The 22,607-nt window shown below is 40.1% G+C and overlaps 1 protein-coding gene across 1 annotated transcript in view; it reads right to left on the bottom strand.

The window, feature by feature from the left end:
• ADARB2 (adenosine deaminase RNA specific B2 (inactive)) overlaps nt 1–22,607 on the bottom strand; it is a 299,955-nt gene that overhangs the window by 55,043 nt on the left and 222,305 nt on the right. The window contains exon 4 of the mRNA XM_015618946.3: nt 3,945–4,059. Coding sequence (XP_015474432.1) covers nt 3,945–4,059 — 115 coding nt within the window. The remainder of the gene's footprint in view (nt 1–3,944; nt 4,060–22,607) is intronic.

The raw sequence follows: 22,607 nt of genomic DNA on the forward strand, positions 1-22,607 counted from the left end.
TGGTTTTGCACCCATTGCCTCGTGTTAGACAGTAATAGCTTGCTTGCCCTTTATTTTTTAAAATGTATCAACTGACATAACAATAACAACAACAATATTGAAAACTACTTCTCCCTCTAAACTTTTTAATAGAAAGATACAGCAGACAAGTGAGTCAAAATAAGATATCCAAATTGCACCTGAGAGACAGAAGGATGGGGAGCTGATGGGTCATCTTTTCCTGACAACAAGAAACATCAAGAAACAGCTGCTGCTGAAATGAAATATTGGTTGGAACTGGCCAAGAGCCAAACACCCACACAGCCTCTCGCTCATTCCACTCTTCTGTGGGCTGGGAAGAAACAGAAGGAAGGCAAAACTAGTGGATTGATATAATGATAGCTAATGGTTGCTTGGCAAGACAAATGCCATAAGCCAAATTATCTCCCCCTTCCCCTCTCCCAAAATTTTCTCTGCTGAGCACAGTGTCCTGTGGCAAGAGATCCTCCCTCCATCAGCTGAGGACCCCTGTCCTGGCTCTGTCCCCTCTCAGCCTCTTGCTCACCTCCTGCTTACTTGCTGGGGGTAGGGATAGAAGAGAGAGAGAGAGACAGAGAGAGAGAGAGAAAGTATTGACACTTTACAAGCACAGTCCAGCAATAGCCAAAATGTTGGTGTTACCAACTGTGTATTAGCCACTAATGCAAAACAAGATGCAGCTTCTGAGCTGACGGCTTGTGTTTGACATGGTGTTATCCAGAACATCTTTTCCACAGGTGAGCTGATGCTCTTAATTTACCATGTGTGAATTTGTCATATTTTCAGAGAAATCAGCAGATCTACAGTGGAGAGCCAATGTGCAGTAAAGCCTAGGTCCTCATATAAATATTATGCTACAATAACAAGTATACTTATTGTTCTACTTGAAGATAGTCTCTGGATTATAGCTTGCTGTATGTGGAAGATTTGAATGCACTGTCTTACTTGTTAAACAATTTTTCTTAGAATTGATCAAACAATTTTTGATAGAACATTCTTCTCTGAATGTTTCAACAAAATTAGAATATGTTAGAGGACTGGCAGATTTCAAATACATTATAACATTATACATTATAACTATTAAATAATTTTCTTAAATGCTTCAATCTTTTGAAACATTTAGTTCAAGATCAGTTATGTAAGGTTTTTAGTTATAATTATATTCAATTACTGTATTACATCAGATAAGATCACATCAGCTGGTATCTAGTGTGGTAAATTGCTCCTGCCTAGGTCAGTATTTTCAAGATTATCTTGATGTCTGCTAATCAAATGTTTTGAAAACTTACCTTCACAAAAAAGCATGGAGATTTTAATTGTCATCACAATTCAGAGCAAAGCATTTCTAAATGCTTTGGACTGCCTGTTTCACTGACTAGAAATTTATTACTGCAGAACATTCTCAGTCTGTCAATAACATAATTTTCCACATTCTTTTTCTTTCTTACACATTGGAATTTGCCCCGGGTGTTACAGCATAAGTCAATTACAGTGGCCAAATGTAACTCTCTTTGGTTTCCCTGGGAAATTGAAATGACAGAAAAAATGTCAGAGTTCAGAAAAAGAAAACCAATCTAGCACACTTCTTTTTTGTCTGTAGACATCTTGCATTATCTTAACAGCAGTTATCACAGAAACCCATTGTGCTTTTTACCGGCTTTGCCTGAAAATTGTACAAGCACAGATAAATCTGCTTCTAGTCAGGATGACATTAAATTGAAATGAAGGTAAAAACAAATCAGTTTTTGTCACTTATGGTGCTGAATGCAACAAGACATTTCCAGATTTGTTTTTGTTGATGTCATTAGTAAATTGTTTGCAGAGATCTAAGACAGTTTCTGCCAAATTTTTTGTTAAAAACACAGGGAATTGGTACTCATTTGATTGCTTGATGTGGAAAACCTGCCTGTGCCATCCTTGAAAAGTGTGTGTTGAGCTCCTTGCTACTTCTGGGAATGATGGTGGAGAAGAGGCCACAAATCTACAACTTTAGTACAGAGAATAATGACACAAATGGCAGATGATTCATCTTGCCTTGGTTGGCTGAGATTCTTGTGCTGGAAAGAACTCAAATCTTCCTGGAGAATATACTAAGATAAGGCTGTTTCTAGCATTGCATCTTCTGTGAATCACCTTATAGCTGCAAGTTTCTTTTCTGGGTTCCACAAAACCAGTGAGATATTGACAAATTGGATGGCTGACAGATTGAACAAATTCACCAGAGGGAATTCAGAATTGAAAAAGAAGCCTTGAGGGAAATAGTTTGTGAGCGTAAGTAAAATTATACTTTGTTTTAATGCTGACTAAGATGAAATACAAAACACAAATGTGTAAAATCCCACTAAGGGCATGGGACCCACCAAAAGAAACAAACAGCATAAGGTCATTTTCAGCCTTTCCCTAAAGGAGAGACATAGCTCCAACTGCACAGAAAGGCTAAGGAAGTCTGGGAGTGTCCTTTTCCTCTCCTTGCACTGCATGCACTCAGCAGCCATGACTTTGGGAATTCTGACTCCTTCCAGTGGTTGTTCTTCTCATATACTGTGGGTCTTTAATCTGCTTCTTTGGACATGCTTAAATAAGGCTGCAGTGGCTCAATCATGCTTTATTAAGCTGGTCTAGACCTGGGCTAAAGAATGTAGGAGTAGTTCTTTGACAAAGTAGGATGGGATGAAATCCCTACAGGCATTTCTTACAATTCTTACACTGAGTAAGTGTAACCTCCCCTGTGCTCTCCCCCTAAATGTGGTTAAAGCAACAGTTCTTGGCTCCTGGAGCTTAGTTTCTTATAAAAAGTATATTTAAACATTCTTCCTTGTGCTTTTACTTGGAAAGAGCTCCTCTAAATAAACTATAGCACTTTGTTTAAATCTGATGAGAGCCACACTCAAGCAATCTGACAATGACAAGGCAGCTGGTATGCTGGGTCTAGTGTGCATCTTTCACATCCCAAAGTCAATCACACCTCCTTTTATTTTCCTTCGTACTGAATATGATTACTTGTTCTTTTCACATCAGAAAGGAGATGCTCAGCACAGAAATCTTGTCTGCATTTAGGCTCTGTGGTTGGAAAAGATCCATCAGAAAATCCTGTCTCCATCCTGCTGTCTTGCAATATTCACAACTGTCCCTATTGAATCTAGCTAATGTAATTGTTGAAAGGAGTGAGACAAGCCTGGATGAATTATATATGCCTTTCCCCTCTGAGCTTATCCCCTCCTTTCTGTACTGGACCCACTGCTCCATGTGTCAGAGTGAGAATGAAGTTTATGGAAGTGTCTCCACTGCTGACATACTCATAAATACTGAGGTGCCCCAGCTGAGGGGTGCTTGCAAAGAAAGACCATCTATGCAACCGTTTCATCAAAACACTAAAGATTTCTACATGGTATGTGTCAATCAGTAAAGTCTTAACAGGAGTGAATACCAAATTTTGGCATTGCTATATAAGTATCTCCCATGGCTAGAGAAGAGCAGAACCAAAATTACACATACTCTGGGTTTGTTTCTATTGACTGGAAAGCACATTTGTTTCTGTTGCCAGTCTAAAACAAATTTTATGGTCGTCTTGTATAACAAGAACTTGCTGTTTCCACACCTAAGAAAGTAATTAATAAATATTACTTTTATTGATAAGTAGTTCTCTCCCACATCTGTAAGGAAATGAAAAATCAGAGAGGGCTGCATTTTGTCCTGTAAACAAAGAAATGTAGCAACATATTTACGAATAAATATTCAACTCTATTGCCAATATTTTTTTGTGTGAACTTACTTGAGGTGTAAATATTTAATGCTTTTTTTCACTGCATTATTATTAATTTTTCTGTGTAGGAGTAAAGTCATCCTTCAGTATTGTGAACCAGGTAAATAATGTATTACTTAGTCATGAAAAATGCCAGAGGAAAATAAATGAGAGAATATCTTACCTTTGGTCATCACAATGCCTGCAAGAGTTTTGTGGCGTGCATGCATGGAAGTGAAATTGTCTGTCAGCTCCTGGAATTTCTGTGCAACCATTTGGTATACGGAGTCAGCAAAATCCTGAAAGAGACAGTCAGAAAGAATTTTTTCACTTCTTTGATTGAGGAACCTGGACATTTCTGCAGATTAGTCACCTGATGTCAGCTGCTGAGAGCTCCCCTTTAGAATTAAACACTGCCTATCTGAGCAAAGATAAAACTGGAATCTTTGCTTGCATAACCTGCCAAAGATGTTGCTTGCAGTCCATGGGTGTGCAGTAGTCTGGGAGGGACTGGTCTGCTGTGTCTCCTCCTGAGCATGGCATCTTTTTGAAAGGTCAAATTTTCCCATGGACTGGGCACTGCAGAGTGTGTGGTCTGAACACTCAGTCCAACCACCAGGGAGAGTCTTGGGAAGCTGGTTACTAAAACAGACCAGGTTAAAAAGGTCTAAAAAGTGAATTCTGTAGACTCTGCATGGATGAGCATGAACCTAAACCAGCTCTGGTGCTCCTGAGAACACCACGACTTGGAAGGATTCCCTGCTGCAATGTTTGGTATCTTTTCATTTACTTAATCTCTGCACTTTGTTTTGCACCGAGCCTCTCAAGCATACACTAGAGATAAGTCAGTGGAACACTCTGTGAGCATGAGTTGTTCTTAAAGTGCTTTGCAAATCTGAACATAAGAAAGTAACATCCAAAGGATTTTTTTTTTCTTTTCAGACATACGATTTCTTGTAGAGAACCAAGCTGTAACTACAAATCCTTCTGGAAGCAGCTCCTGGGAGCTGGAGCTTACTCTGGGGTGCTGACAGAGACCTCCTGGTGTCCTGAAATCTGGCTAGCCCCAAGTCACTGTGCCTTTGTTGGGAAAAGTGGCTCAACCAAACAATAATTCCTTTTTTTTTTCTGATGCTGGGATATGCTACCTGGGGGAGGTCCTGCTAAAACAGGCCCCCTTTAATTCACCTGTTTTCATTGTGTTCATGGCACACATGAACGAGAGCCTGAGTCTGAAACACAGCTTCCCTCACCCTGAAATATCCACAGCCACGTGGAAATAAGGAAATTTAATATTTAAGAAGATCATATTTATTCTTTTCCTCCCCAAACTGTTAGTGGCGATGAAACAAGGTTGGTATAAAACACTGTTTTAAATTGGGAGAACACACAGCTATTTTTCAGAGTAAAGCAGGTTCTAACTCATAAATATCAGTAATGCTACTGCCATTAAGTGCCTCTGCAGGCTGTACACCATATGTTTCTACATTTTGTTGTGGAAATTAAGCTTAATTTTAAAACATTATTATGGCATTATAAATATAAATATATATATGTATATATATATGGCATTATAAATTATAAATATAAAAAAAAAATATAATTAAATTAAACATAATAACACTTAGGCAAATCCCTTTTCATAAGACCTGGAATATTTTTTTTTCTGTGCACAATCCTTGTAAGTGATTGCAATTTGCTCAAATACATAGAGGATAGGATTTCTTTGACACAGTAATTTTTCTTTGTTTTCTCTAAACCTAGCTTTCCAAGGTACTGTTCTGGGAACAAACCATTTGCCCAGAATACAGTTTAATATAGCACGGAATAAAATATGCTGTCTTGTTGCAGAAGAAGAAAAGAGGCATATAAAGCCTTTCTGGGAGATGCATGCAAAATTCCACACTAGAATTAGATGAAAAATAAGAAAAATTATCAAGAACAGTTTGACAGTTCCTAAATGGAATTTCACTTTCACTGCATTTATACCTCTTCTAATCTAATTGTCCACAATCACCATGTGAGCGAGGTACTGCTCATACAGTGCTTCTGAAGGATAAATTTTGGGTCAATTCTCATTTGTCAAGCATCAAGGCACCCTTGTGATATAAATGCAATTATAGTCGCTTTACAGATGAATGAGTGAAGGCACTAAAAGGGTGAGGGACTGGTCCAGGGGAATAGCACAGAGCTGGGCACAGCCAGGTGTTCTGATTTCCTGATGCTCTGGTTAAGTGCTCAGTGCTGGAACACTGCCTGTCTTTCATAATGTGAAAGTTTGTTTCTCAACTTGTTTTCCCTGCTGAAGGGTGACTTCATCCATAATGGAAAACGAAAGTGTATTTGCAGAACTGATATAACTGGGCCCCATATGGTGGACTGAAAATCTGATCAGCTTTATTTAGACTAGAAAGACAGGGGGGGTTGGGGGGGGGGAGGGTATCTCAATAAAAATATCTGCACCATCACTTAAAAAAAGAATCAAATCATAAATTTCATCTGCTCCAGTACTGCAGTCCAATCCATGTCTGCATTTCTAGTGTACCCTCCAAATCTGCATCCCAGGGCATTTTGTGCTCATTAAGAGTTAATTAGCTCAGAGGCACATACAATTCCTAAAAGAATAATTTTAAAAATGCTAAACAGAACAAATAACTTTTAACTTTGGATTTAGAAATTCCCCACAGTCAGAGCTTTCTTTACTTCATTTGGCAGTAGGTTCCAAAGCCAGAGAGCAAAGAGACTCACTAAAGGCGAAATAACGACATGACTTCAGATAACATTTAAGGGCGATAAGAAATTCGGCATTTGCTGATCTCAAGGAATGACCTGGGACATTAAAGAACAGCAAATCCATTAAATATGAAGCCTCTTAGCTAAAATAGGTCAGGCAAATATTTTTTTGTCTTGATTCCATTGCCTAAAAGGATGCCAGTGAAACTAATGGAAGCAAAGGAGTAACAAGATGAATACATGTAGGATGCTGGAAAAACAACTAGGAAGAGTATCTAATCTGAAAGGTCATTTCCAGTATATCATATTGCCCTAAATTTCCAAATGGATATTCCAAAGTAAAATGGAAAGGAGGAAAAGGAGCAGATTATTTTTTCAGATGGAGAAAAATAAGGAAGAGGTGCATGGTTTGATTTGCAATGAATCTTCTTTGATGAAGAGATTTGATATCCTGAAGATTGCTCCTTGTAGTGCAGCATTAATTTCAGGGCTTTGAATACTCTGGCCCTGTAAGCTGGCCCAGTGGCGGAGCTGGGTGTGGCTCTGGGCTCCTCACCTGAACCCATCCATGCAGCACCCTCCTTCCCCCTAGCACACACCAGAGCAGCTATTTGGTGTGACCTAGTTCTGTGAAATGAAATCAGTGGCAGCATTTCTGCCTATTTAGAGCCTTTAGACTGGTTCTCAGTGCTTCTTAGGAAACCTTAACTGGTTACAGACATATCTAATGCACACAGGACAGATATGGTGGAGATAAGAGTGGCTACATTTACCCCTGCTCAGTTTAGAACCACAGATTTCATTCCAGATATTTTCTAGCTTTACTTTTAAACAATAATCCTAGACTACTAAAAGATATTTATCCAGATGGTTATTCCTGAGGGGATATAAACCAGAAAAATGCAACTATTTATGGCTATTGTGAGTCTTGTTGAACATTAGGGATCCAGGCTAGACTATATTACCTGCCATCAAAAGTAACTTATAAATCATATGCAAAAGGAATGGTTCTTTTCTTCTATCAAAACAACCTCAGAGAAAAGTTGTGTTTGGTGATACCACAGTTCCTGCTGCCAGAAATGAGTGAAAATAAAAGTCTCCATCTGGAGTAAATACAAGAGCCAAATACATATTGGCAGCTTCTGAACAGCTATCAGGTTGTTAGAAGGAAAAGGGAAAATTTATGAAGATGAAGGAAAAATAAGAGTAGAAACTTACATTGTGAAAGAGAAATACAGTGCAATTAATAGAGGCACAAACAATTGCTCTTGATCATGTAATGGCAGAGAAATTGCAGCTTGGGGCAGAGGGATGGGGTGGCAAAAATAAAAAGATATGGACAGTGAGAAATTAGAATTTTTTTTCCCATATACATGGGAGAATAAATGCTCAAATGCTTCTTGAGTGCTGAACCTCAGAGGGACTTATGCCTCGAGGTTTAATCCCCTTGGAACACTGGGGTGTGGTACAAACCATCACTGAAGCCAGTGGAAGGATTCCCGACTCTCAGATGTTCCAGGCAAGGCTCAAGTGGCAGGGATGGGAGCTCAAACCATGGCCAGGCAGGGTGAGCTCCTGGCTTTGGGTGGATGTTGGGAATAAAAAACATGACTCAGGGGAAGAACTGGCCTTCAGGGTGCTGAGTTTTTTTAAAATCCCCTGATTTGATTTGCCTGCTATCAAAATCTTTTCTTGGGTCCTCACATACATTCTTCTGTACAAAAAATAATTGCCTCTGAGACAAATGTCAGTCTTGTGAATATAATGAGTGATACAAGTAAGGTAAAGAAGACTGCTTGACCCCCATCCAGGGGCAAATCTGCCTTAGGTTGCACACAAACCTTGAACATTGCCTAAATGCCCTCTGCCTCTGAAGAAAACAAATTTCTTGCTCTGGCAGCTGGCAGAAGAAAGAAAACATAATGCTGAATTGTTCACTGAGAGATCCCACAGTACTTAATGAGCTGTATTTTAACTTATACAAGGAGTCTGGAAAGATGAAAAATAGATGTCATTACTATTAAAATGGCACTGTTTTGTCTGAAGTATTCATCTGTCCTTGATTACTATATCAGATTACTTGTGTTATTCACAAAGGAAAATCAAACTTTACACCACACCATTACAGAACCAAAAACTTTTAGGGATTTCTCGGCACTAATATTTCAAATGGTATAAATAATTAAATGTGTTCAAGTTTGCAATAGGAGTCTTCAGGGTAAAACTGACATTCAACAGGAATAGTAAGGATATTAAAATCAATAGATTATAAAGGAGAAAGCCTTTAGTAAACATTTTCTATTGAAATCCTGTCTTAGGGTTTATAGGGTTGAAATATCAAAAAGGTTAGATTTGCATATGGATGGGAAGAAATATTCTACTATACAGATATCACTAAGGGCTCTGTTTTTGCTGTCTCCTAGGTACTTTATTTCCAGGATCTCACTGACATTTGGGGGGCTAAATGTTGAACACGATGAATGGGGACCAGGTTGAATTAAATTCACAACTCTTTTCACAGATAAAAGGAGTTGCACCTAGCTCTTTTGCACTGTCCAAGAGGGAAACACACACTCATTGACAGTGGGAGTTTGTATGTTTTCCCTGCAGAGAACTCTCACTGTCTAAATGGGAGGGGAAGAGAACACAGCACAGAGATCAATCCTGAAGAGCTGCTCCTGGTCAGGCTGTATAGCAAATTGCTACACAACACATTTTTTTTTCCAGGCTTGTAAATAAGTTTGCTGTAGTTAGTTGGAGATTCATTGATAAGTGATTGTACCCTCGAGTCAATGAATTAGTCAGGCTCTTCCCTGGTACTACATCATCTTCAAGATGCAGCCCTGAGCAGAGAAATAGCTGAGGGTCATGGGTTGCCCTCCATCATCAGTCTTCTGAAACCAATTTAGTGCCAGGGGCTCCCCCAGCACAGTGAAGAGCACTGAACAGGGAGCTAGAGGAATGGAGAGGCAGGATGACCTGTGGACAGGAGCAAGCAAGGAGGGCAGCTGGTCACAGGCAGGGGGCTGAAGGCTGGGCTCATGCCTTGCCCTTCTTCCAGGTGGCCTCAGTGCAAACCACTTGCTTTACCATGAACCCCCGTTATCCAGAGGTAAAAGGGGATGATTTTTACCCACCTTTCAGGGAAACTGTGATGCAAATGGCACTGTCAGTGATGAGACTCTCCAAGCAGAGATACACAATGACTTCTGCAGCCAGACTGGAGGCTGCAGTCCATAGCCTATCATAACTCAGCCTTCCTTCAGCATGTGCAGGCATTTGCAGATTATTACTCAAAGAACAAGGCTCTGTCAGGATGGTTCTTTCCTTGAGATGTGCAGTAATTATTTCTCTCTGATCATAACTCCTACAGTATTGATCATTATGTCTGGTTCTGGTTTACCCCTCAGGGTCAGCGTCTATGGGCTTTGTTTTATCTTAGATGGCCGTGGTTTTATTTTGTCTGGCTGTATGTTTCATTTTAGCTGAATGTGCTGATATATCCTGTGTACATCCTGATTCAGAGAGGTCTTATCAGTCGTGCTTCTTAGAGGGGGATGGGGCGTGTGCTGCACAGGCTGCATGTGGCAGCAGCTGGGTACACATTTCCACACTGAGCTTTTAATGAAAACTCCAATAAAGCACTTCTGACACTAAGTATCCTCACAGTTTTCTTACCAAGATTGATGAGGAAGATCAACTGGTCCTATTGATTCAGTCAAAAGAATCGCTTTCACCACCCTCCCCCATCTGTTCATAGTCCTGTTACAAATATTTTAGCTACATACGATGCTGAGCTACCTTGATGAATTCCTTATTTCTGTGATCATCAAATGTCCCAAATTTGCTCTGCATTTATGAAGGCTCCTCAGTGGTTTACTGACCTCGGCTGGCTTGGCCAGCTTGTCCAGACGGTGCGATCGGCTCCCGGGCTCAGAGCGATTATTTGCTGTCCACTTCCCTCTCCTCCCTCACCCTGGCTGGAGGCTGATTGCTCTGCTAATTTCCCAGGCCCCACAAAACATATTTGCCTCCACGCTGTTGCTTCTGTCATTAGTGATCATTTACTAAATATCAGCTCTGTGCTGGCTGCTGTGTGAAGCAGACTTTGAACATAGTCCCTGCGTGGCAGACAGAAGAATGAAATGCCCCAAAAGATCCAAGAATGAGATTAAAAAAAGAGAATTTCTTCTCTCACCCATTTTTCTTTTGTGCCTCACAGTACACTTAGGGCTCTATGATAATGACAGCACTGCTTATGCTGGAGTTGGGAGGATACATCATACATGGAACAATTAAGATGAGAAAAAGGTGGAATGGGAGGATTGGTTAAAGTCCATCTTTGGTGAAAATTTGCATTAGGTTTCCCAATGACTTCTTTAGGTTTTAGATTTGACACTACTTTAATGAGTGGGAGGTCTGCTAAAAAACATATAATCAGATTTTGATGAATTGTTCATACACCCAGCATATGCTCCAGCAATGCTTAAAGGTTGTGGTAGGTTTCTCACTTATATCTTTCTCAAGTGGCTAAATGCCAGATGAATGACCTCCACTACATCTGAAACTCTTTTACTGGGGACCACAAAAGTCTCCTGATAAAATTTCTTTTAAATATTTTCAGTGAAATTTTTAGTCATAACTGGCAAAGTACTGTTCCAAAGTTCACAGAATTTTTTCTTAAAATACAGAATTTTTGCACACAAATATCAAGTTTGAAATGGAAGAAATACACCCCAAGTTTTATTGGGGCATTTGTGAATGATGGGAAGAAACCAAAAGTTATGATGCAAGTTCTTCCATAATGAAAAAGTTTCTGAATTTTTACCACTATGGGATCCTACAAATGAGATTAATCATTAAATATCATGTTAAAAATGAGATTAATCATTAAATATCATGTTAAATATCTCAAAAGAAATGTGTAGCCACAGTAGGAAGAGTAAAGATCGAAGTGAAATTTATTCTACATGCTCCGTGAAAAAGACTGGTCTGTTTTTTCAATATATCCCTTGACTACAGGGAATCAATCAAACAATATAATGTATCTTTTTATTTGTTTCAGAAACCCCTGGAGTGACTGAAAGAAAATAGAACACATAAAATAAGCATACTATTGAAAAAGGAAACACTGTCAAATCAAAATGCCTCAGCTCCTCCAAAAAGTAAGGTTTTCTATTTAGTAGGAAAACATTTTTCATGTAGGTTTAATTAGAATCTTTAAATTCACATTAGTGTGCTAATGTTAGGATGCTAATGTATGGGCCCCTCTATTTGAGGCTGATTCATTGCTGTCTGCATTCATCTTGCTCTAAAGAGATGCTACCAACAGGTAGCATTTCAATGAATTTAGAGGAAACAAGCTTTTCCACTGACATGAACAGTTGTTCCCTAAAGGAGGCCGTGCTAGGTTGCCAGCTTTGCTCCTTCTGCATACAGCTCTGGTAATGAAGAATGTCCACACCAATTTTGCAGAATCATTCCTGAAGTCAATACTGCACCTGCTAACAAACACCAGAAAGGAATGGTTGGTTGTTTGCCTTTTTTCTTTTCTTTTCTGATCATTAATCCAAAAGCCTTCTTCCTAGAGAGGCACACATAATGTTGGCTGCAAGTGCTGAATAATTCAAAAAATGAAGTAGTGCTCACTTGCAGCCTTGTGCCTGCTTTAGGACAAGCCTCAGGTGTCAAGCTGTTGTACACTACAGATATTAAATTAGGACCAATGGGTTTTCTTTAACTAGATAAAAGCTCTATAAAGCCAGCAGTGTCTAGGAATGGCTAACCCTGTAAAAATCACTTTTACGGTCTCTATAAAAAACCAAGATTTTAGATTTATATTATGAGTTGCCTCTCTTTAATACAATCAATCCTTTATCTGAGAAATGTCTTTTCAGTTTTCAGTTTCCTTGCTTTATCTTGCTTAGGTGCATTAAAATGAATATCCCTTGGAAACTGATGGTGGCAAAGCCCTTGTCACATACAATTCCTCTGGCTGTTCGAGGTTCTCTCTCTCCCCAAAGCCTAACCAGTTAGCAGCTCTTGGATAAATGCTCGAAGCAGGGAGAGAACAGTGCTTGCTCAAATCTCTTGAGCATCATTTTGAAAATCTACACTGTGTGTTTATGGTTCTCATTAATGGTCTGCACTATTAAGCGCCTTTCCCGTCACACATGTGCTTTGTTAGATAAAGCAGGGAGCAGCCAGTGTCCAAAACAAATTTAATCTATTCTGAACTGCTGATCCCAGCAAGGCACGGCACGACTCAACTTCCTGAATCACTGCAGAGCAAGGCATATAATAGTTTGTGTGGCAATTACTGTACAGACATTGGATTTTTTCCTTTCTTGTTGTTAAAGATCTTGCTGTCATTTGCTGTAATGATTCTTGAAATTTGGCTGTAACCCTGCTAATAAACTTTCCCTTGGCTGAGAGGGGTGGTAAAGGGAAACTACATTTCATGTTTCAGCCCTTCTCTGGGCTTCTCAAATGTGTAATTAGCAGGGATAGTTCTCATCATCCACAGTGGCTTTGTGCTAGGAGAAGCAGAACCATGATTTAAGCTGAATCCCAATTGCCACCCAGGCACCCTCAGAGCCATTTGGGACTGGTGTGTGCCTGGCACCAGGGTTAAAATAGCCCTTCCCTGATTTGCTGTCCCTTACTGCATAAATACAAGTAATTAACACAACACTGCTGAAATAAAGAGGTTTTTTGGTTTTTTTAATACCTACTAAGGACATGCATGTGGAGCTAAAAAATCAATCTTACTTTTAGCCCATGCTCTAAATCCCAAACATCACTGTCCCATCACCTTTCCCTCCATCTGCACTCAAGAAACTCCTAACCAAGTGTTCACACCTAAAACCTGAGAATGCAATTTTTAAACCTTGTGACAATATCCTTGGGCAAAACCTGTTGCCTCAGCAGACTCACTTTTCAACAAGAACTCAGAGCATGAGGCCATGAGGCACTGTGTGGGCTGTCCTCCACGGGATGACCTTCCCTTGTGACCATTCCTGTGAGAGAGGTGTAAAACATCTGCCTGCAGTGCAATGTCACAGTTTTCAGTTAGAGCTTGGATTGCTTACAGCAAATAAAATCTTTTAGAAAAATCCCTCATCAAAAAGTTGTTTTAAGCAATTTATTCTTGGTGGACAGTAAAATAAGAGCTTTTTGCAAAGAAGAGAAGGAATAAATGGATAAAACCAGTAATTAAATTGAAAAATATTATTTTGATTTATTTATGTACTTCTAGAAAAATATCACAGCAATTTATCTACAAACTGACCAAACCCTATAAAATTTACGTAAGATACATTTAGTCCCATAAATTGATCAATAAATTGAGAGACAATCTGCTCCAATATTTTGTTCAGGTAAGTCAGTATCAAAGTCAAGAAATGTACATTTCTTCCTTTACGGAAAAAAAGAAAAAGGCTAATAAAAATATGAATACATTTCTTTTACCAGCACACTGTACTTGAGGAAGAATACCTCAAAGCATCTCTAAGGGGTCTGGCATTACACATCTCCTTTTTACAGCTGTGGGATAAGAAAAAAATCTCCTGAAATTCAGACACCAATTTTGGGGAGAAAAGAGGAATACCCAGCTTCATACATACCCAGCTCTCAGAATATAAAAAACTGTCTCACCAATATGTGTTTCTAAGGTAATCGCTGGTTGTTAGCTCACTTGTTAAGCTGCACATAACCTAAAGGGCACTCCAATAAATTACTTTCAGCATGTTTCTCTCTCCTGCTCTGCTCACAGGGATCCTCAGCCAGGAGGAGCTGGCACACAAGCCTTGTGCTACCCTTTTCAGTCTATGAAACTGTCCTGCCAAAACCTGAGCAAGGGGGGTGTAGAACACAAGGAATACACAAAATTCTTGGACTCGAGAACTGATTAATATGGACAGCAAGGTAAAACATTCTGCTTGGAATTTCTGAAAATAATACAAGCAAAAAAGTGAAGGATTTCAAGGCTGTCTGCCATTGCACCTTTGTCTTCCTGTCTTCTTTTCTCCACCTATGATTGTTGTTTAACCATTTTCTTCACTTCTTCTGTCGAGTGAATCTGTACTTTGCCTCACAGAGGCGTTGCATAGGTGGTCTGGAAACCCAGACAAACTATTATACAAATCGAAGGCTGTCCAGTTTCTGATAACATCAAAACTAATTTATTTTTTGTTTATACTCCACTACCTTTGACAAAGCTTCCTCTAGAGATTTATATCTCCATCCTTACTGCCTTCCAACTGTTTGTCATTTTTTTTTGCTTTGCAACTGACAAAAGAAAAAAAACCACCCTGACATCAACCTTGGAAGAGGTACTGAGTACAGAAGCTTTTTTTTTTCAGATGTGATAAAATCTTGCCTAAAACCATGTCCAACCTTTTCAGCAGAAAGTCCAGATGGCTTTGCAGCCTGTACAACAGACTTTATTCGCTGATGCTTCTCTAAGTGTCAGCAGGGTGTTGTCTTCCAGAACTAGTAAATGTGCAATGAAAGGCAGCTCTGAGGGAAGAAATAAACACAAACAAAAACACCTCTCACTTAAATCCCCCTGCCTCCTTCCAAAAATCAAATTAATCTGAGAATTTCTACACACATCTGACCGAAAGTTGTCTCTGGGTGAAGAAAGGCTTTGCAAACAACTGGAGGTGTAAGGGATGAGGTCATGGTTAGACAGCTCCGGGGTGAGCAGTGATTTACACCCTCACTGCTGGCCTGGTCATCCTTGCCTGCATTGCAAGTATTTCATCTACAGGATCAGGACCCTTCCTGAGTCTGTGTACACCGTTCAAACTGCAACACCTTACAGTAATGCTGTTTTTGCTGTGGTCAAATTAGCACTAAGAAGCATTTTTGAGGTTGAATGGCAGGCAGGAAATGGAGTGGGTGAAGGCTCAGGGATGCCATCAGCCCCTGCCTCAATTTCCAGTCTGTAAAATGGGAACACTCAAGAAGTCATGCATCTGACTTTGATATAGCTGAGAGTCAGTGTTTTACTTCAGTTTATGGCCCAGCTCTGTCCTGCCCACCCCTCCACTCTGGATAGCACCTAGCTTTAGGCAGTGTGGGAGGACAAGCAGAAAAGCCACAGCCAGCACTGGCTGAGCCCTGGGAGCTGCTGGATCCTGCACTCAGCAACACGAGCAGGGAAGGTGTCTACACCAGGAGAAAAACTGCCAGATCTTGGTACCACTGCTGAGTACTGCCAGGGAATCGGGAAGAATAAAAATCTCCAACCACTAGCTCATGCAGCTTTTGTCATTTTAACCACCACCTGTGTAATATGGTTAACACTGCTATTCCTGATTCTGTTAGAATTGTGTGGCTTTGTGGTTGGCAGCAATCTCGCTCCGTGTCTGTGCAGAGTTTATCCCAATGCAGGCATGTTCCAGTGCACCTTGGTATGACTGCAAGGCAAAAATAAGTGATAGCAATAGTGGGGAAATTCTCAGAAGTAAAAAGAGAGAGAAAAAAACCAAAAAAAAACCTGGTGTACAAAAAGCCCTTCCAGCATGTCTCCAGTTTTGTTTCTCGTTGACACACTATTCTTGTTCTGAGCTGACAGCTGCAGTACAGCCTTTGTCAGGTAATTAATCTGGGTAGTTCATTTCCACAGGTGAGTAGCAGGTTGGCACAGTCTCCTCTAGCAGGGGTTTTTGGGTTTGTTTTTTTTTCTCTTTTCAGAACAGTGTGGGTATGAAAGCATGCAGGTATGTGTGTATGAATATGGCACACAACACACTGACCTGGCCAGTCATTTGCTCCTTCCTCCCTGCAGAGTTATATGCTGCAGGTCTAAGTCCTGTACTTTGCAAGGTGAATGGAAGGAAACCTCAGACAGGAATTTAAAAGCATCAGACTTTCATTGATTGCAACTGACAAAACATCAAAATCCCCTGGGTTTCTTCGCAAGCTTGAGCACCTCTGGTCTGATTCACACAACAACTTCTGTGTATGTTTAGAAATGAAAGCGTTTAAAAATAAGAAAAAGAGACAATGAGAGACAGAGAGAAAAGCCATATCTCTTGGCAGGGAAATGGTGTGTGATCTACTGCATTTTAACATTTAGTTAATTGTGAAATAATACAGTAATAATAATATGTAAGCACATTTTCTTTTCTGTAATGCAGACAGTGCACTGCAAGGTCACTGAGCTGGGAAATATGATTCTGTGGGTCTAGTGTAGACCCACACTACATGGGGGTACTACATGTACCCCCATGATTGTATTCAAGATCCTTTCACCAAAAGATCTTTTCACCAAAGACATACACCTTCAAGCCCTCCCTGAGCTTCACAGAGCCACTTTCTTCTGTTTGATGGCTTCTCACCACTCCCACATTGTGCCCCAAGATATCTTGACAAATGGTTGGGTAATACATGGCTGGGCAACACAATTGTACCTCAGTCTCTGTCCCCCACGGCTAATACAGGCTTTCTTTACGTCTTCTTTCTTATATTCCTTCTCCCTTAGATTGCTTCTTCCTTGTTCTTACAATCCAGCATGTTCTTAAAACCTAACCTGCATATTATCTGTTTTAGCTGTGTCCTAGGGTGCCACACCCCTCTGTTGCCATGGGCAATCAAGAGATGGTTCAGTTCAGATTGTGCTGTGAAAGGATGCAGTTTATGCCACAAATGTTTGTCTCCTTGATTAGCAATACAAACAGCGTGGTGAGCTGGAACATGTCTCTGTCAAGGATAACAAGCTTTAGTCTGGAGGGGCAGAGTGCCCTGATGGAAAAGCAGTGCAATGATCCCTAGGGAGATGGCCATACTGAGACGAGCTTGTTAGGAGAGGAGGATTTAGAAAACTGAGCATTCTTCACTTTTTCTTGAATGTTGGGAATTGTTATTTCTAGGTGTACATTCATGAGCCACCCTCATTTCCAGTGGTCAGTCCACAGAGCCGTGCAAGACCCCTGAGTGATGGCCATATTTTTGTCATCTCTTCCCAAAGGAGATTATTTCTCCCACTGAAGAGCCCTGATCTACTGGATCAGCAGCGGATTAAATTGGTTGTCTACCCCTTCAGTTTGAGTGCTGCATTAATATTGAATAGGTGCTAGCATTAAGAAATCAGAATAAAGTGATTTCCTTACACTTGGAAATGGAATAAAATCCCCTCACCTACACAGCATTTAGCTCTACATTCATCACGTTGCCATGCTTTTGTAGTGAAATGTTCAGATCCTATTGCAATGTCCTAGATATTAATTTTCATTGCCAGTATCAGGAGTCCTGTGCACTCAATACTGTCCTTGGAACACAGTAAAAATATGTTTCAGCAGCTAATGAAATTATCACAGACCCTCTGACCTGAAAAACAAACAGAATAAGAAAGACTTACCCTTGCTGGCTAAAATGATGTGGTGCAGCTGTATTTTGTCACATACTTTATATAAATGAGTATATATATATATATATATCTATATATATATCTATATGCATATGTCATGCCAAATTGTAGATTGCCATTTTATATATATTAAGGTGGTTAAGGAGGCTTTTTATAGATGACATTTCCATCACATCTCAGCAAATGTTTTGCTAAGATCTATGCTATGTATCATGTATTTTATGGTTTCTTTAGTACATATGGGGTTTAACTGTTGGCAGACTAACACCAGCTTCTAACAGAGATGTAGCAGTGTTACCATTTTTCTCTAACCAAACTTTCACATCTCAGACTTTACTATTTGTTTTTTTGTCCTCAATAATTTTTGTCTGGCTAGAACTGAAAAAACCTACAGAACCAACTCTCATTGAAAAGGTACAGAGAAGTTTTTCAAGGCATGGAGGATGGAAAATCTCTCATGGGACAACTGGGAGACTTGAGGGAAATTATTGTCATTGCAAAAATATATTGCCATACCACAGAAAAGGACACAACATGAGCTTCCCTTCTGTTTTTTAGGTATCAAGGTTGCAGAGGAAGATAGTTGGAGGTATTTGAAGAGCTCATTCTCACTGCAGGCACAAACAAGATGTAAAGTTGTCCTTTTATGTTATGAGATACCAGGGATGTTAAGTATCTAATTTGTTTTTGGCATAGGCATGACAGACCTGGACAGAAGATGCAATAATTTTGTTGAAGCATATATGGAATTCCTGTGCCTCAGTTCCTCTTCCTGCATTTATCTGCCTGCAGCTCCCCCAGGATCACCTCTCTCATGGCCTCAGTAAGTAAATCTCTGGGGCAAAGCAGAGCATTGCAGTTGAAGTGTTGGCATGTCAGCAATATGGGACAGGTCATCAAAGAGACAAAATGAACATTTATTTCCTTTGCAAGTGAAATTCAGCTATAAAACCAGTAATGCAACACATTTAACACCAATAGGAAATGACAACCCAAACATATCTTTCTGTCTTTATCCCCCTGGGTTTCAAATAAATGGGCTACGATGCCAATTTTGCCTTCTTGGCTGCCTTACAAGGAAGGCAGAGGACTGCATGGGCTGTGACACCTTACAGGAGAGGGGAAAACCACTTTTCACTGTGTAGCTCCAGCAGCAGCCACTGGCTTTGTATACTGGCTGATGGAAAATCACCATTCATGAGCTCTCCAGGGAGTTACACAGTTTCCTACCAGAAATACAGCAGACTTTGACCAGACATCATTGGTCAGAGACAGCTCCTCAGCAACAGTATTTGGGCATGGTGCTCTGTCACAGCCAGCAACACCAGTGCCATTAAGGACAACTTGTTTTAAGGAGAAAATGGTTTTCTTGGCCTTATGGAGACTGTGGGCTGATTCTTGTTCTGGTTTAGTGCCTGGCAAGAGTGTTTTTGCAGCTTGCAGCAGCTTCACAGGCATACATGGAAGTATTCAAGGCCAGCTTGGATAGGGCCTGGTTTGTGGGTGGCATCCCTGCTTATGACAAGGGGGGTGGAACTGAGTGAGCTTTGAGGTCTCTTCCAGCTGAAATCCTTCTATGTTTCCATGATTCTACATAATGCAGAATACAGGAGGAGCCCACTTAGCTGCTGATCCTGCTTTTTTTTTTTCCCCCTGGAAAGTCGAGGATCCAGGAACATTCCTAGCAAAAAAATTTCTAACAATCTCTTAAGAGATTAGCAAAGCCAAGAAACACATGGATTCTCAGCAATCTATGCTGGGAATTTTAGTTTAGAAGTCTCAAATATAAAACCCAGCTCAAAAAGCATGGGCTAGCATTATGTGAAGAAGAAATAATCACTTATTAAGGACTGGCACCTGTTTGTGCCACATTTGGCAAAGGAACCTCAGCTGCTGACATCCTCAATTAGTAAGAAGAGGGTGAGCTACATTCATTTTCATGTGGCAAGCCCAGTTGTACGTGGCTGAGACTGCCATCCAACATGCTTTAATTTTAGTGGAGAAAGCGCTTAGAAAACCAACTTCTAAATCCACCATCACCCATTATTTCAGAAAACTTTTTCTTTCCCCCTTCCTCAAAGCCTTTCTGCTAGAGTGCAGTCGTGTTACTAAGGAAAGAATTCAGAATCTGAGCAAAACTTTGGAGAAATCTATTGAGACTTTTACCTTTGCTTAAGCAGGCTTTGTTTAGACTTCCTGTGTCTTTAAAAGTGGAACACTTCTGCTATTTTATGAGTTCAGCTTTTTATGCAAAGCTTTTAAAATTTTTTCATGTGCATTTAATTTCAGTTTACAGCTGTAGAAATTTGGAATAGCTAGTGGCTATCAGTGATGCCTACCAATACATTTTTTTCAGGCCAACTAGCACTGATAAATACCTGTAGCATGTCTTTTGCTAACTAATACTATTTCTAAAAATCTCAGTGACTAAAAATCAGTGACTCAGAACTTACTGCAGGGGATTGCAAAGAGCAGCTCTCAATTATGGATTGCAGAGATGCTATAAACCACCATATGAAACAAGGGGTGGGCTACTGAAACAGATTTACCCAAGAAGAAAAGACTTTACAAATGTCTCTTGAAAAAAGCAGAAGGAGATGACAGCCAGTAGTCCTTGTCCTCTAGCTTTCCTTACAGATTTTTTCCTTCTTTCTCATCCACTACTTGCTTGTTTACCATTCTTTTTCCTCTACAGCTTTTTACTGCTTCTCCTGAATAACACTGATGCTATTTACAAAGGTTTATCATGTTATCACAACAGCTCCTTCCCCTCTTACCCTCCAGATGAGCTTTTTTCATTTCTTTTTGCTCCTGCTACCATTTCTAGTCTGCTTGGAGTAGAGGAGGATCTTGAGCAGGTAAGGTAAGGGAATGAGAGGGGAATGCTATGATGCTGGATCTGGGTGGTGCAGCCTGGTGTTGGACAGAGACAGAACCTGCCAAGGATGGTACTCAGAGCACACACTGGAGCATGTGGTCATCCCTATTATCAGTAGGGAAATGTCACAAGACATTTCCAAACAGATTAATATCATGGGTATTGTTGTTCCTCAGAGGAGGTCTACCTGTTAGAAAGCCCTGGCTTTGGACCAGGTACTGGGTGAGGAAGGACAGCATTAACAGGAATTAAGCTCATCTCCTTCAGTGACTTTTCAGCTTTCAATTTCAGAGCCTGCTTATAGTTCCTCACCACCACCCTTTGGTGAGCAGAAAAATAAGAAAAGACCAGCAGAAGGAGGTCCTTGGCTCTTTTATTTTTATTTTTAAAAAAATCAATTAATTTTTTTTTTTTTTAATGCTAAAGAAAGCTAGCTAGAAATTAGGAAATCGCTGCTCTGTAGTTTACAAAAATTGAAAAATTCTGTCCTAAATCCTCCCAATCATGCTTTTTGTGGGGCACAAGGAAAAACTTTCAATCGTATTTGAGTAAGAATGAAAAGCCCTGAAATCCAAGATAAATGATGTGTATGTGGGTTAGATAGATGGAGGCAAAAGGGCTTTTTTGCTGAGATGTGCTGTGAAAACCCAGGTATCTAAGACTGCACACCTTCATGAATTTTACTTTGTTTTTAGCTTCCTAACACCTTCCTCTTCCTTTGCCCTGAGGAGTGTTTAGTTGAGCAGCACAAGGGGCTGCTGTACCAACTCCAGCATGAATCGAGATGCTCAGAGTCCCAGTACGGATTACACAGGCAGATGGATGCACGTGTGCAAATAACAGGAGCTTGGCAGTGGTTGGGAAATGACCCTGCTCTGCTGCATGGATCCCCTTGGATCCACAGGCATGTCCCACCCTGTGGGCACTGTTCCCCTAGCCCTTCCCACACATCTGGGCACGAACTGTGGCTGGGTGAGCGCGAAGCAGCCGGGTGTCACCTCCGCCAGGGCCAGCGCTTCCAGTGCCTCCCAGCAAGCCGTACATCGTCAAATATTGACACGGTTCCACTAGACTGCCACTCCTGACATTTAATGGTTAGCTTTAGGTGCTCTTGCCTTAATTCTGAAGAGTCAATGAGGGACCGAAGGAAATGTATTTGTCCTGTCAATGTGCAGTGTGACACACCTCGAACCGGCCGGGGGGAACTACAGGAGAAATTCCCACCAGCTCTTTCCTTGGCATCGCACAGTTAACAGGATGAAGGCCAGGATTTTAGTCAGAAAGTGAATACTCCTGCCTGCCCTCCAACATTTCAAATATTTATCATGTTAAATATCAACTTGGAGAATATTATGTTCACTTAAACTTTCCACATTCCAATGATTTTTTATTATTTCCATTGACCAAAATAAATGAAGAAAATGTTTCAGAATATACACGAAAGCATGTAAAAATCAGTAACTGGATTTTAAAAGATCTAGAATGTCTTGAATACATTCATTTTTCAAACATTTTTCTCTGATCTTTAAATAGCTTTTCTTGGAGCATAACATTTTTTTTGAAAAGTCAAATACAGAACATTAAGGGTATAATTACCATTTTAATTATAACTCAATCATCCTATCTACTTTGCATAGAAATTACAGCTTTTATGTCAGGATTTTGGGTACTCACAAACATTCAGGAGTAATTAATGCTAGAGATTTTCACTGTATATGAACCTTACTTTGTAGCACTTACTTCAACTGGGCTTCATTCAGAATGTGTTAATATACTGAATTTTATATTCATGATTTTCAACCAAAAAAAAATCTTTCTACATAAAACTGAGACAAAAAAAATCAAACCTCAACAATCTT

The sequence above is a fragment of the Parus major genome, chromosome 2, assembly GCF_001522545.3.
Source record: "Parus major isolate Abel chromosome 2, Parus_major1.1, whole genome shotgun sequence".
Classification (NCBI taxonomy): Eukaryota; Metazoa; Chordata; class Aves; order Passeriformes; family Paridae; genus Parus; species Parus major.